General features: G+C 35.8%; 1 protein-coding gene and 1 pseudogene across 1 annotated transcript in view; one reads left to right on the top strand and one right to left on the bottom strand.

Annotated features, from left to right (window-relative positions):
* Positions 1–244: 244 nt before the first annotated feature.
* The window catches only part of CETN3 (centrin 3), a 21,372-nt gene continuing 7,128 nt past the window's right edge, over positions 245–14,488 (bottom strand). Inside the window, exons 4-5 of the mRNA XM_040241539.1 lie at positions 6,864–7,055; positions 245–2,160 (exon numbers count right to left, since the gene is read on the bottom strand). Of these exons, the coding sequence (XP_040097473.1) occupies positions 2,117–2,160; positions 6,864–7,055 (236 nt within the window). The 3' untranslated portion in view covers positions 245–2,116. The remainder of the gene's footprint in view (positions 2,161–6,863; positions 7,056–14,488) is intronic.
* Positions 9,502–10,780, top strand: LOC120864446 (annotated as a pseudogene).

Genomic DNA, 14,488 nt, shown 5'->3' with positions numbered 1-14,488 from the left:
CTGCAATAAACTATTAAATAAGCATTATGCATCACATATTAAATGCATAATAAATATATTTCTGATTTCCTCCCCATCGCAACTACCTACCACCAGACCCTAATCTAGGAACTGTTGACAGGCACATAACTTCTTAAGAAACTAGGCTTTGTTGGCTTACATATAAAAAAAGAAGATCTTAGCTGAAAAATCACAAACTATCAAAGCTTACCAGGACACCAGAGCAGCAAACGCACCAGCTTATGTTTAACAATAAAGTTATTTCCTTACATCATGAAATGTCATTGCATAATCAATGTAACTATAATAATAAATGACTAATACTCACCTCCACTTCCTTTTGTAAAGCAAATTCACTCCTGTCTTCTTATTGCCCCCTCTACTAGTTAATTTTATAAGCCTTTGGACTCTACAGTTATTGACACGGGAAAAAACTTAAAAATAATTCATACCCTTCTGTAAAAGAAAGCTTTCACAAACAAAGAACTGAGGTGAGCACTCTTCTCCTCAAGCCACAGTTTCAAAAGAAAATGCTGGCATCCCAAGGAGAAAATATTTATATTAAGACTAAAGAAGAATCTCTGTACATGACAAAAAGTACCTTGGGTTATCTATTCCAATACAGTGGTAGAAGACTAGCAAGCCTGGCTATATGTTTGTGCTCTACTCTGCGTTTTCTTTTTTCTTCAACTTCCTGGAAATCAACATATTTTGTGATTAAGACAAGGAAGGTATATTCATCATTATGATACAATTTTTTTAAATTTCACAGTCTATTTGTTGCCCTAGATACTGGACACTCAGTCACGTCCGGCTCTTTGTGATCCCTACACTATACTACTATGAACAATTGATTTCAAATTCAAAATTAAATTTTAATATGGTGAACAATTAACTTGCTTTCTAGATAATTATCTGAAATATCACCACTATTATTTTTTACTGATTTTTTTTTTTTGCAAAGTTCCTAGTGGATAATTCTTTCTGTAGTATTCTAAGAGGCTCACATTTAGAGTGCCTCAAATTATTACTGTCCTTTAGATTTAAAGCAAGAACCTAAACACCACTGAACCAAACTTTCTTCCTACCACCAGGAACAGGATTATTAGTGAAGGATGGGTATAAGTTCCATTTGTCTATGACCTATCTCCCATTACCAGGTGTCTTCCCCCAACATATCCTTCTATAAGGAAGAAGAACCCACCAATACTTGGAAGATCTGCCGCCACTGTTTTCTGGTGAATCACTGAATGTTCCTTTATGCAAGTAAAACAGAGCCTTACATGATTTCTGTGACTTACTGTTCCCTATTTTCATCACTGTGACGTTTAATTGAGTGATAATTATCTTAAGAGATCAAAATTCCAAAATTTACATCTTTCACTTTGTCAAGAATTTAGATGATTCAAACTGTATTCAATTAGTTTAAGATGGAAATATCCAGATTTAACTGTCATAACTTACATTGACACCAAAAGTATTATGGAACATAATACATGAGGATAAATGAATCTATATGCACAACACTTTTTCCCTCCAAACTGAAAGACTCATGAAAAAGGAATTATGCCTATACTGAGTCATCATTTTGTACTGAAACATCAAATGTCAAACTTGTAATGAAAAATGTACTATTATATTAAAATCTGTATGTCAATTTTTGTTTCTGAAACCAATAGTGTAAAGAGAAAAGATTTAAGAAAGATAATCTTGAGAGTTAACAGACATTTGGAATCAAAATAAAATAAAATGTACCAAATTTTAATACACTAAAAAATAAACATTTTATTAAAGAAAGTCTGAAAAACATATGCACCAAAACAAAAGTGACTACGAACGCTAAATAAAAAACCTTCAAAAAATGTGTACCACATGATTCAATGTTTCAACTTTATATATAAAAGCTATACTATAAAATACAAAGCTAAACTATTAGAGTACTAACAATACTATTCATATAAAGAAACTTAACAGTAGTAAAATATGAATACATAAGATGCTTATTTTTGGTCCTTCCGGAAAAACAAACTAAGATTTTTTTTAACACAGCTCCAGGCACAAAAATAGAATATAAGATGACAACTGCAACATTCTTAGTGTTTATCCTTGTAATTCTTTAAATGTCACCAGTCATAATAGCAATGAATTCCTCTTGATTTACTGTGATAAGAAAGAAAATGTAAGTCAGAAATACAAATTTTTTTCAGAGAACACTTTTACTATTTTACACTAAGTATTTTTAAATTTTATATTATACAAAATTCTTAATAAACCAAGACATAGTATTTTGCTTTTACTTCTTTGTAGCAAATCGAATACATTAAATTGAACTTCATGAATATAAAAATATATAAAATATAATAAACATAAATATTCTATAATATTAACTAGGAAAAGGACACAATAGTATCCAAGTTACAAAAAATCCATCATAATCATAATATTTATACACACAATAAAATAGTTTTAAAAGCTTGTTATTTTAAATTTCTTAGATGGTTAAACTCTCTTTGATAATCTTTATTCCACTAGTTCATTTAACAAACACTTTCTGAATAAATAAGCTTAAATATATCATACATGTAAATTAGAATTATGAAGGATGAAAATAGAAAAAATGTCAACTTGTTTTTGGAACTTTTACAGACATAAAAGCCTCTGTTTAAAAGAAAACAAAACTGAAACATAGTTAAAGAAAAAACAGTGCCAAAAAAAGCTATAAGGAATTAAGAAGAATGAGTTGCTCAGAACCTGAGAAAAAACAACCAATTCATGCATTCAATATTAAACATCTACAACACAGTATGACAGACAGTAGAACAGAATACAAAACCTATAATACAAAACCCAAAATACTTTCAATGATTTTATAAACTGCAGTATTGATCTTTCACCTTTGCAGTTAAAGGAATATGCTTCAGTATCTTATGACAGCTATGACCCCTTTCCCTCTCTAGTTATAAAACATAATCAAAATACATTAAAACTTTGAACAATTTCATCGATATGCACCTTCATTTAAGAACCCCTGATTTAGAAAAATCTAGAATCAGGCATCTAGACCAAAACAGCAAACAAGAGTATATTTTTAAGGAAAACAACATAAGGAAAGTGGCCTTAGAATGATTTGACTAACATCATTTTAACATCATAACAGAGCCATAATTAAAATATTCGAAATCTGGAAAGTACTTATGTTTTCTTACTTTAAAATCTCAAACTTTTTCTCTCAATTTGTAAAATCTCAATACTCAAATTTCAAATCAAGCATCATGGAGTTCTAAAACAAAACACTGGAACATTTCAAAAGTATTTTAAACTATTCCATAATTTCATATCTAAAAACAAAATGTTTAAGTCCAAAAAAGTAAACTTAAAAGCTGGCTCAGACAGTAAAGAATCTGTCTGCAGGACAGACCTGGGTTCCATCCCTGAGTTGGGAAGATCCCTTGGAAAAGGACATGGCAACTCACTCTAGTATTCCTGCCTGTTGAATTCCATGGACAGAGGAACCTGGCAGGCTACAGTCCATGACGTCACAAAGAATCGGACACAACTGGGCAACTTCACTTCACTTCACACACTGAGCAACTTCATTTCACTTCACTTTGTTATCAGTGAGACTTCCAGACAATTGGAAGGATCAGTGATGCCTTCATACATTTGGTTTTATAACCTTCTCTATCAATCCTATCTTATATCAAGTTCCTTTATTTAATAATCCAAAGACAACACCTACCTTAAGCATTTGATAAAATATATGTTGAATCAAACAAATATGCCACTTCATTTTTTGTATACTACCTTTTCAAACAAAATTTTCTTCAGTCATTTTATAGGGTAAATCTTATTATATGTTATTAAAATTAAAAAATTTCAGGGAAATTAAGTAGATTAATTACCTTAGAGACTATCTGGCTTCAGAGGGGAAATAACAAATTTTAATCTGAAGGGCCAGTTGAATATTTTACTAACACATTGTTTCCTATAAAAATATGTAATTTAAAAAACTCTATAAACATAAAAAACTAATTTTTTACTTTATAGCATAAGAGGCAATACAGTATTATGGTTAAAAGCATATTCTTTGTCATTATGGAGATGTGAGTTTAAATCGGACTCTGCTGTGTGGTGATAACCTTGAACAGGTTATTAAACTCTCAGAGCTTTAGTTTCTCCATCTATATATTCATCTATCCTAAGCATAAATAGGTAAAACAATGTATTTACTTCACAAAAGCTATTATGAAAATTAAGTGACATAATCCACAAGGTAACATTATAAGCACAGAATATAAAATATATTAAGCACTAAATAAATGTTAAAGGGATTTCCTGATGACTCAGATGGTAAAGAGTCTGCCCGCAATGTGGGAGACCCAGGTTTGATCTCTGGGTTGGGAAGATCCCCTGGAGAAGAAAATGGCAACCCACTCCAGTATTCTTGCCTGGAAAAATCCAATGGACGGAGGAGCCTGGCAGGCTACAGTCTATGAGGTCGCAAAGAGTCAGACATGACTGACCAACTTCATTTCACTTCCAATGTTAACATTCATAATTATTTAGAAGACGGTCCACTTGGGGTTTTTTAATGTTGCTACCGTTTTTCAAAAAGATTTATTGTGTTTTAGTTTATATATCTTGGGATGGAGTCTTTCTATGTCACTACCACAGTTTTATTTAGAGAAGCAATCCTGTACCTAGTACAGGTAAAAGAAACTGTTTATAACTCTGGTCTTTTGACACATAAGTAGCAGGAGTATGAAATAGACATACCAAGATTCTCTCTACCACTGAAGAGAGTACTTTACATAAAGGAACTCATTTAAGCTAACTCAGAGTAATAATCAACAGCTAGGGAAGACACAAACATTTTTTAACTATGAAGGCAGTGGATTATAAATCCAAATATTAGAGTTAGACCTTAAGAAGTCATTTAAATTTTCTCAAGTTTCAATCATCTCTGTTTTAAAATATAATTAACTATGTTGACTCTCTTCAAAGAGCTAGTATTAAAAACAGAAAAGTTGTATGCATGCATGCTAAGTCACTTCAGTAGTGCCCAACTCTTTGCGACCCTATAGACTATAGCCCACCAGGCTTCTCTGACCATGGGATTCTCCAAGCAAAAATACTGAAGTGGGTTGCCATCCCCTCCTCCAGAGGATCTTTCTGACCCAAGGATCAAACCCAAGCCTCTTGCATTGCAGGCAGATTCTTTACCGCTGAGCTACCCAGAAAGCCCCAGAAACGCTGTATAATGCTCAATAATAGTCACATAAATATAATGGGAAAGCATAATAATGCACAATTCTAACAGACAATCTACAAACCTGAGTTGACAACCAGTTGCTACTGTCTTACCTCCTTATTGAAGCATGCCAGTATTTCCAAGGTTATATATGTATATACATATAAATATATATATTCATGTAAAAATGAATAGTTGGTACTATAGCAATATATATCTACTGTAACACACACTCCTGCTCACTACTTAAGTCAACAAACATCACAGTACTCATCACGTTCAAGAAAACGCAGGAGAATAAAAACATGAAAAAGAAAAAAAAAGGAAAACAAGTTTACATTTAATGCTAGGCACGTTCAATTATCTTCATTTCATAATCATGACCACCTTGAAAGGTATTAAAGTTTATTTTTTGTAAACAGGAAAACTGAGACTCAGAAAATGTAACAATCTGCACAAAATTACACATTGGGTAGAGACTCAATTCAAATCCAGGCCTGTATGATTCCAAAATCTCAGACTTTTTGCACTGTATGATTCCATACTGCTCTTTAGTGGCTCACAGTATAATTGGAAAGACACATATGTATATAACTAACAGAAGGCAATGTATAAAAGGTCAAAAAAGATTGTTTCGCTAAATGGGCCCTCAATGGAAATCTCATCATTTACAAATAGAGATCAATGAGGGAAGCTTTGGGGAGTTGAAGATGAACCTGAGATATCGACTAATATTTTAGCAGACAGAACCTGGCAATTAGATTAAAGAACAGCATGATGAAAGGTACAGCATAAAAGGACAGGATGGAGTATATTCTGTCAAAGTATGCATACTATATAAGTGGTGAGGGTTAGAGTAAAAAGAGGAAGAATACAGTGGGAAATAAAACGAGATGGCTGTTGTAGGACAGATCTCATAAAAGGCTTTGGAATTTATTCCATAGGCACTAAAGAATCATAAGTGTCTGAATATGAAAATGACATCACCAAACTTGCATTTTAGGAAAAGAATGATATTAGGATGAAAACAGAGGCTTAGAGGCATAGAGGAGGCAATTAGGAGGCTACAAGAGACTCTAAGTCAGCGAGAGCAGGGACAACATCAGCCTCTTATTGGGCAGCACCAGTCAGCACACAGAACTGTGTATCAGCAGGCATTCAAGGAAATAATGAACGAAGCTATTATATTATAAAATTCCAACAAAGAAATTAGGGCCTGAATTAGGACAGCAGCAGTAAATAAAGAAATAAAACTTCAAAATATTTGAAGGGTAGACTCAAACTTAGACATGCATAAAGGTTGAGGAAGAAAGCATTAAAGGATGAAATTTACTGAGTGGCTGAAATTTGGAGATACTTCACCCTCAAAGAAAAATACTTTCTTGAAGTGTGGAACCTCATATAATAAACTGTAGAGTTGGTTTTAAAGGTCTGCTTCATTCCAAGCCAAGTATATGTGATACTTATGCAAAAAGCCCATTACAGGATGAACAACATTTACACTAAATAAAGGGACAGTTTGCAAAGGGTCTTGAAAATCATTTGGTTTAAAAAAAATTACTTCTGTGTACAAGTAGGAATATTTGAAATATATGTTTTACTCAAAACTTACTTTCTCCATCACCATCTTTATCAAATTCTTCTATCATAGCCCGAAGTTCTTCATCACTCATGTTTTCACCCAATTCTCTGGCAACACGTCGCAAATTCCTCAAGCTTATTTTACCAGAATCATCATCATCAAATAGTTTAAATGCCTTCAATATTTCTTCATGTGGATCTCTTTCCAATATCCAGTCTGTCACTATAGTTAAAAAGAGATTAAAAGTAAATCTTCACAGTCACAAAGGCATTCATTTGTAAAATCAACTAATTATTAGATGAGAATTAAAACTGTGAAATTAGTTTGGCAATAAAAATACCAAACCAAAGTACAAAATCCCTGAGATAAACCTAAAATCAGAAAAGCCAAATCCATATTTTAGAATTTAACCTTCACATTATCAACAATTTATCCTACTATATGGCTTCCCAGGTGGCTCAATGGTAAAGGATCTGCCTGACAACCAGAAGACATGGGTTTGAAGCCTGGGCCAGGAAGATCCCCAGTGAAGGAAATGGCAACCCACTACAGTATTCTTGCCTGGGAAATCTCGTAGACAAAGGAGCCTGGTGCATAACAGTCCATGGGGTTGCAAAAGAGTCAAACACAACTTGTGACTAAACAACAATATCCTATTTTAAGAGTAAGCATAATTATATTACACAGAAGCAAATTTTTAAAAACTATATTTCAGTTCAGTTCAGTTCAGTCGCTCAGTCGTGTCCGACTCTTTGCAACCCCATGAATCGCAGCATATACCAGGCCTCCCTGTCCATCACCATCTCCCGGAGTTCACTCAGACTCATGTCCATCAAGTCCGTGATGCCATCCAGCCATCTCATCCTGGGTCGTCCCCTTCTCCTCCTGTCCCCAATCTCTCCCAGCATCAGATTTATACCATATTTATTTAAGGTCTACTATTAAGAACTGTACTAGGTTCCACTGACATCAAGCATACAAGTCTAGGAGTTCGTAACCTATTTGTAGAGATGACATACCAACAAAACAATCAAAACCAACTAAAAATTGTTTGCTGGCTAAACTTAATAGTAATACTGATTGTTCTCCAAATTTAACACAACTTAAAAACAAATTTCCCTAACAAATTTACCAAATTAACTGTCACCATTGATAAAGACACAATCTCAGAAAGTATAGGAAAATTCTGCTGGTATCTTCATAACTTAGAAGAACCCCTTGGTTTCTCAAAAGAAGTTACTAAAAGGATAGAATCTGACTGTAGTAAAAATTAAAAAGTCTGGAAAGGAGATCTCTCTAAAATCAAACCCATTCTGTTCAGCAAGATAGTAACTATCAGACAGCTAAATTAAAATTAAAGGTGAGCAATTTCAGACCTCACTAGTAATAATTATTTAATATCCTAAATTTAACAATATATAATAAGAGTAAGCTTAATATTTTCATAAAACCACAGTCTTTAATCAATAGCCACAATAACAAAACTTTTTAAATCTGTGGTATAAAATTTTTTAAGTTACTAGATAAAATTCTGAAAATATCAAAGTAAAAATCTTTGAAGTAATTCTACATGTTAATCTACCACTACAAGAGGCATTTATAATTTTCATTGTGCCATTAAAAATAATGCCATCCTGTGAGGTTTACAGAATCATTAAAAACTTGCAAAGGCTTATAATCGGAAAACACTGGAATATTTAATGCACCCAAAAGAAAAATACAATTCAAGTCCCCCACAAACTGTTGCTATGCTGCTGTCTGCATCATATCTGGTTGAATGAGCTTTAGAATAAGCACCTATTCAAGCTAATGTTAAATCATCTACACATATATTCAATAATTTTCTCTTTTTGAGTTTTTCCTCTACAATAATTTTCTTTTATCCATTAATTTTATACAAAAGTCTTCCAAGTAACTAATTGAAGTATATTACTATAAGTATGCAAATCATCAAAGCTCATAAATATTCAGTTAAAAAGGAGTTGGCATATATACAGCCATAACACCAAAATAAAATACCACACTTAACTTTATGGCTCATACTCAACTTATTTTGAATTTAGTCCCAACAAAAAAGCAGGACAAGGAAAAAAAAAAAGTGTTAAGAAATTTTCTTCACCAATTAAATAATTTACATGACAGGTGAACCAAAAAAGCAGCTTGCTGAAAATATTAATGTACTTAAAGAAGCAACAGGGTGATCTGGGGAACAGATGGGGTTCCAAGATGTATAAATTCCTATCCCAATGGTGCTTTAATTGTGTTAGTTACTTCAGACTTGTGTGTCTATAGAATCTTTTATCAATACTTTGCCTTAGAATGCAACTTTTCTTTGGAAGTATAAATACCCATCATTCTGGACAGCTAACACATTTTAACTTTATGATGACTCTCCTCCATGCCTTCATGTTCTATTCTTGCTCTACAATAACATATATTTTTTTCAACGAAAATAAATCAAGAGAAAGGCAGTAAAGGTGGGCTGAATCTATTTCACAAATTTCTGTCCGTGTAACTCTATTTTCAAAAGACTTAATTATACTATCAGAAATGTACTCACTAAAAAAACAGTTAGATCTTATACATTGTAAAAATCACTTAAGGGTCCTCCACCCGTGCCCACCAGAGTCTATGAGCATGCACTAACCAGAGTCCGCAAATTCAATACTCCAAGCCCGTCCAGATGGCCCCGATCCCAGCTTTCTATGCTTCAAAAACACTAAGAACAATGCCCCTGCATCAGTTTTTACTATAGCCAATCACCTTTCATGCCTAGAACACAGATCATTCCCAAAGCGCCCTTAGCCCGAATAATCACAAAGTCCACATCTATAAGAAGAATGGGGGCCAGTGGGTGAAAGTTCAGGAACTCAAGGAGCACAACGGACACATCACAGGTCCCAACTGGGCTCCCAAGGGTGACCGCACCATCACTTGCAGGGCCCACCGCAATGCCTACGTCTGGAGTCAAAAAGATGGTGTCTGGAAGCTAACCCTGGTGATCCTGAGAATTAACCCTGCAGCCACTTTCATCAAGTGAGAACAGATTCACCATGGGCAGAAGGGCATGACTCATCTCTGTTCGGTACTTCGAGTCTGAAAATGACTGGTGGTAAGCAAGCACGTTAAAAAGCCCACCCGCTCCACGGTCCTCAGCTTAGATTGGCATCCCAAAAACCTTTTGCTGGCAGTGGGATCCTATGACTTCAAATGAAAAGTGCTTTCTACCTACATTAAACAAGTGGATGAGAAGCCAGCCAGTATGCCCTGGGGCGGCAAAATGCCTTTCCGTCAGCTGATGTCAGAGTATGGAGGCAGGGCGCACGGGGTCAGCTTCTCAGCCAGCGGCAGCCGTCTGGCCTGGGTCAGCCACAACAGCACTGTGTCCATTGCCAACACCTCAAAAAGCATGCAGGTTTCAACTCTGAAGGTGGAGTTCCTGCCCCTCCTGAGTATGTCGTTTGTCTCAGAGAACAGCATCATGGCTGCTAGCCATGACTGCTTGCCCCATGCTCTTTAACTAGAACAATCACAGCTGCTTGACCTTCGTTGCCAAGCTGGACATCCCCAAACAAAGCATCCAATGCAACATGGACAAGCGGGCCATGACCGAGGACCGCAACATGGCCCTGGAGACACTGCACCAGAACAGCATCATTCAAGTCTCTATGAGGTGGACAATTAAGATTGTTGCAAATTTTGCACTAACGGCATCGACAGAGCCATGACCATTTGGGATTTTAAGACCTTAGAATCTTCCAGCCGGGGCCTTCAGATAACGCGAAGATGAGCAGACGTCCAGACCCAGCATGAGGACAGACAGGATGCGTGGGGCAGCTCCACCACTGGCATCAGAGGAGAGTCACTGCCAGGAAGCACTGCAGACACACGTGGCGCAAACCTTGTTCTGTGTTTTGCTGCTAAGTCACTTCAGTCGTGTCCGACTCTGTGCAACCCCATAAACGGCAGCCCACCAGGCTCCCCCGTCCCTGGGATTCTCCAGGCAAGAACACTGGAGTGGGTTGCCAAGTCCTTCTCCAATGCATGAAAGTGAAAAGTGAAAGTGAAGTCGCTCAGTTGTGTCCAACTCTTAGCGACCCCATGGACTGCAGCCCACTAGGCTCCTCCATCCATGAGATTTTCCAGGCAAGAGTACTGATGTGGGGTGCCATTGCCTTCTCCAGTTCTGTGTTTTGTTTGAGTATAATTGGTGAAGTGTTGGCTTTTTAAAAGCAGCAGAGATTGAGTTTTGTTTCATGGGTTTTTTGTTTTGCGATTTCATTCCATTCTTGACCAAAGTTTCTCTTTAAGTAGTTTACTATGAAAAATTGTCAAGACTAACTTAAAGGAAGAGCTGGGGAGGTATATAAATCATCTGCTAAAAAAATTAAACAAAAACACTGAATATGTTTTAAAAAATCACTTAATACAGCAAATTAGAAAACATCACATTAAAACTTTAAACCCAAGCAGTCATATCCTAGAATACTGAGGTTACTAACTTTTTTACTCTTAACTACATCCCTTTTCTTTTCACTCTCACCACCCTCAGCACAAAAAGTCTATTACAGTTGTCCCTCAGTTTCTATGGTATCCATGGGAGACTGGTTCCAGGACTCTCCTCAGATTTCAACATCTGGAATGGATAGTATTTGCATATAATCTATGCACATGCCCCTGTATACTTTAAATCATCTCTGGACTACTTACAGTATCTAATACAACATAAATGCTATGTAAATAGTTGTAAATACAATGTAGTGAAGTGAAGTAAAAGTCGCATCCGACTCTTTGAGACCCCATGGGCTATAGTCTATGGAATTGTCCAGGCCAGAAGACTGGAGTGGGTAGCCTTTCCCTTCTCCAGGCGATCTTTCCAACCCAGGGATGGAACCCAAGTCTCCCACATTGCAGGCGGATGTTTTACCAGCTAAGCCACAAGGGAAGCCCAAGAATACTGGAGTGGGTAGCTTATCCCTTCTCCAGTGGCTGTTCCCAACCCAAGAATCGTTGCAGGATTCTTCAACTGAGCTATCAAGGAAGCCAAAATACAATGTAAATGTATGCAAAAAATTGCCAAGTATTCAGCGAATTTAAGTTTAGCTCTTTGGAACTTTCTGGCATTTTTTCCTAATGTTTTCAACCCACAGTTGGTTGAATCCATGGATGTGGAACCCAGGGACAGAGGGAGAACTGTATCTTCTATTGACAATCTCTCTTCCCTCTAACATAATCTTTAATAATCTCAACAGAGTTACCTCTCTAAAAACATATCTCCTCTTTGAAAAACTGGCAAAGATCCTTTGCTGACTAAAGGCCAAACTCTATGTCATATAAGACTTTACCTAGCTAGCCCAATCCTAGCTTTCCTATTCTCTAGAGCAGGGGGCTGGGCTCCCCTGATAGCTCAGTTGGTGAAGAATCTGCCTGCAATGCAGGAGACCCTGGTTCAATTCCTGGGTCTATTCTGATTCAGAGTAGTTTGTCCCAAACTGGGTTCGATCCCTGGGGTGGGAAGATCCCCGGGAGGAGGGCATGTGGGTTGCCTGGAGAATCCCCATAGACAGAGGAGCCTGGTGGGCTATACTCCGGGAGGTCATAAAGAGTCAGATACAACTGAGCAACTAAGCACAGCACATAAAACATATATTCATCTGTGGTCAATCATTATTTTAAAATAATCAAAAAATGGAGAGAAAACATGGTTCTTAACTATTCCCAAACAGTAATAAAATTTTATCTGACAGTTGATATTCTTAATAAGTGGCCTGAGGATAGCTAAAGTATGTGCTGAGCCTGTGAAAAGGTTGATCTTTCAAAGTCAGGGGGAAGTTTATTCATGAACATTTATTCTAGAAGGAACCCAGTATTTCTGCTCTATTAGAAACACAGAAGAGATGGAGGATCAGGAAAGGCAGAGATGGCATAAGACTCTGGCTTCAACTGCTAATAAAATCAAAATTTTAAAACTGTATCCACTTAAGATGAAATAATGTGTTTTATAAAAGTATTACAGGCAATTATATAGTGCTTAAAATAACCTACAATCAGGTGGCGCTAGTGGTAAAGAATTTGCCTGCCAATGGAGGAGACACAAGAGACGCCAGTTCAATTCCTGGGTTGGGAAGATCCCCTGAAAGAGGAAACGGCACCCCACTCCATTATTCTTGCCAAGAGAAGCCCTTGGACAGAGGAGTCTAGCGGGCTACAGTACATGGGGTCACAAAGAGTAAGACACAACTAAGCGTCAACATACACAGGAAAAGGTAATGAGAAAAATATAAATACATGGAGTAGAATACTTTTTATGCTTCAACAATACACATATATGATATTTTCGAGCCATTAAAACAAAGACTAATTTTTCAAGTAATAACAAACACTTAATTGGCGCAGCTGGTGAAGAATCTGCCTGCAATGCAGGAGACCTGGGCTTGATCCCTGGGTTGGGAAGATCCCCTAGAGAAGGAAAAGGCTACCTCCTCCTTAGTTCTCTCCTGGCCTGGAGAATTCCATGGACTCTATAGTCCATGGGGTCTCAAAGAGTCAGACACAACTTAGTGAGTTTCACTTTCAATTGAACTTACTATATACTATAAACTTACTATATACTATATAGTAACTGAACTTTATACTATATACTATCGTAATTGAACTTACTATATACTATACTTACTATATATAAAAAAGGCTCTTTTGTTAAACACTTCACATATTTTTAACTTTATTCCTAAGAACCCTATGAGATAGTACAACCATTCTCATTTTATAGCTGAAAATGTGGCAGAGAGAAGTAAAATGACCAAGTTACACAGCTAGCAGGTGTCAAAACCAGGATCTAAACCCAGGCAATCTGATTCCAAAATGTCCATGCTAAACCACTACACTGGACCAAATTTACTTGAATTATAGCTCTTTCCTAGTAGTATCATTCCTACTGCATCCTGAACCTTGTTTCTATAAACAATCTAGTTGAAACTTTTGCTAAAATCATAAAGCCCGAAAGCTTCAATACTGGGAAAATGAAGATGGCACTCTTCCTCAAGTAAATCCTACAAATTAGAGAAAAAAAAGAAGATGCTCTACAAAGGGACAAGCTCCTTTCCAAATAACCATCTATTAGTTCATAAGCTGGAGATCTTCTCTGTGGTGCTTTTTTTGTCTTCTAGATTTTTTTCCTTTAATTTCCCACTTCCTCACTTTGAGTTCAAATTTTCAGATTTGAAAAAAATTACTAACAATACGAATCTATTTTTTTTCACATGTACTAACTGCTATTCCTTTTCTTTCTCATATTACTTCTTTTTTTTAATTTATTTATTTATTTATTTTAATTTTTACTTTACAATTCTGTATTGGTTTTGGCATAAATACTTCTTGTTGAATACTTAAAGGTTTCTTTGTATATGTCTGTGTGTAGCTGAATTTTCCTAGATTCTTATAATATCAAAAACTAACTAAATATTTGGGATTAGGATATTATTATTATTTAGGATATTATTTAGGATATTATTATTTAGGATTATTAGGATATTATTACTAACTAAATATTTAGGATTAGGATATTATTATTATTACATAATATTAGGATATTAGAAGGATATCCCTGGTGGTCCCATGGTTAAGAATCTTCCTTGCAATGCTGGGAACATGCA

This window comes from Oryx dammah, unplaced genomic scaffold (genome assembly GCF_014754425.2).
Source record: "Oryx dammah isolate SB20612 unplaced genomic scaffold, SCBI_Odam_1.1 HiC_scaffold_5, whole genome shotgun sequence".
NCBI classification, from domain to species: Eukaryota; Metazoa; Chordata; class Mammalia; order Artiodactyla; family Bovidae; genus Oryx; species Oryx dammah.
The sequence above is the reverse complement of the archived record's forward strand: the minus strand, read 5'-3'. Positions and strand labels throughout refer to the sequence as shown.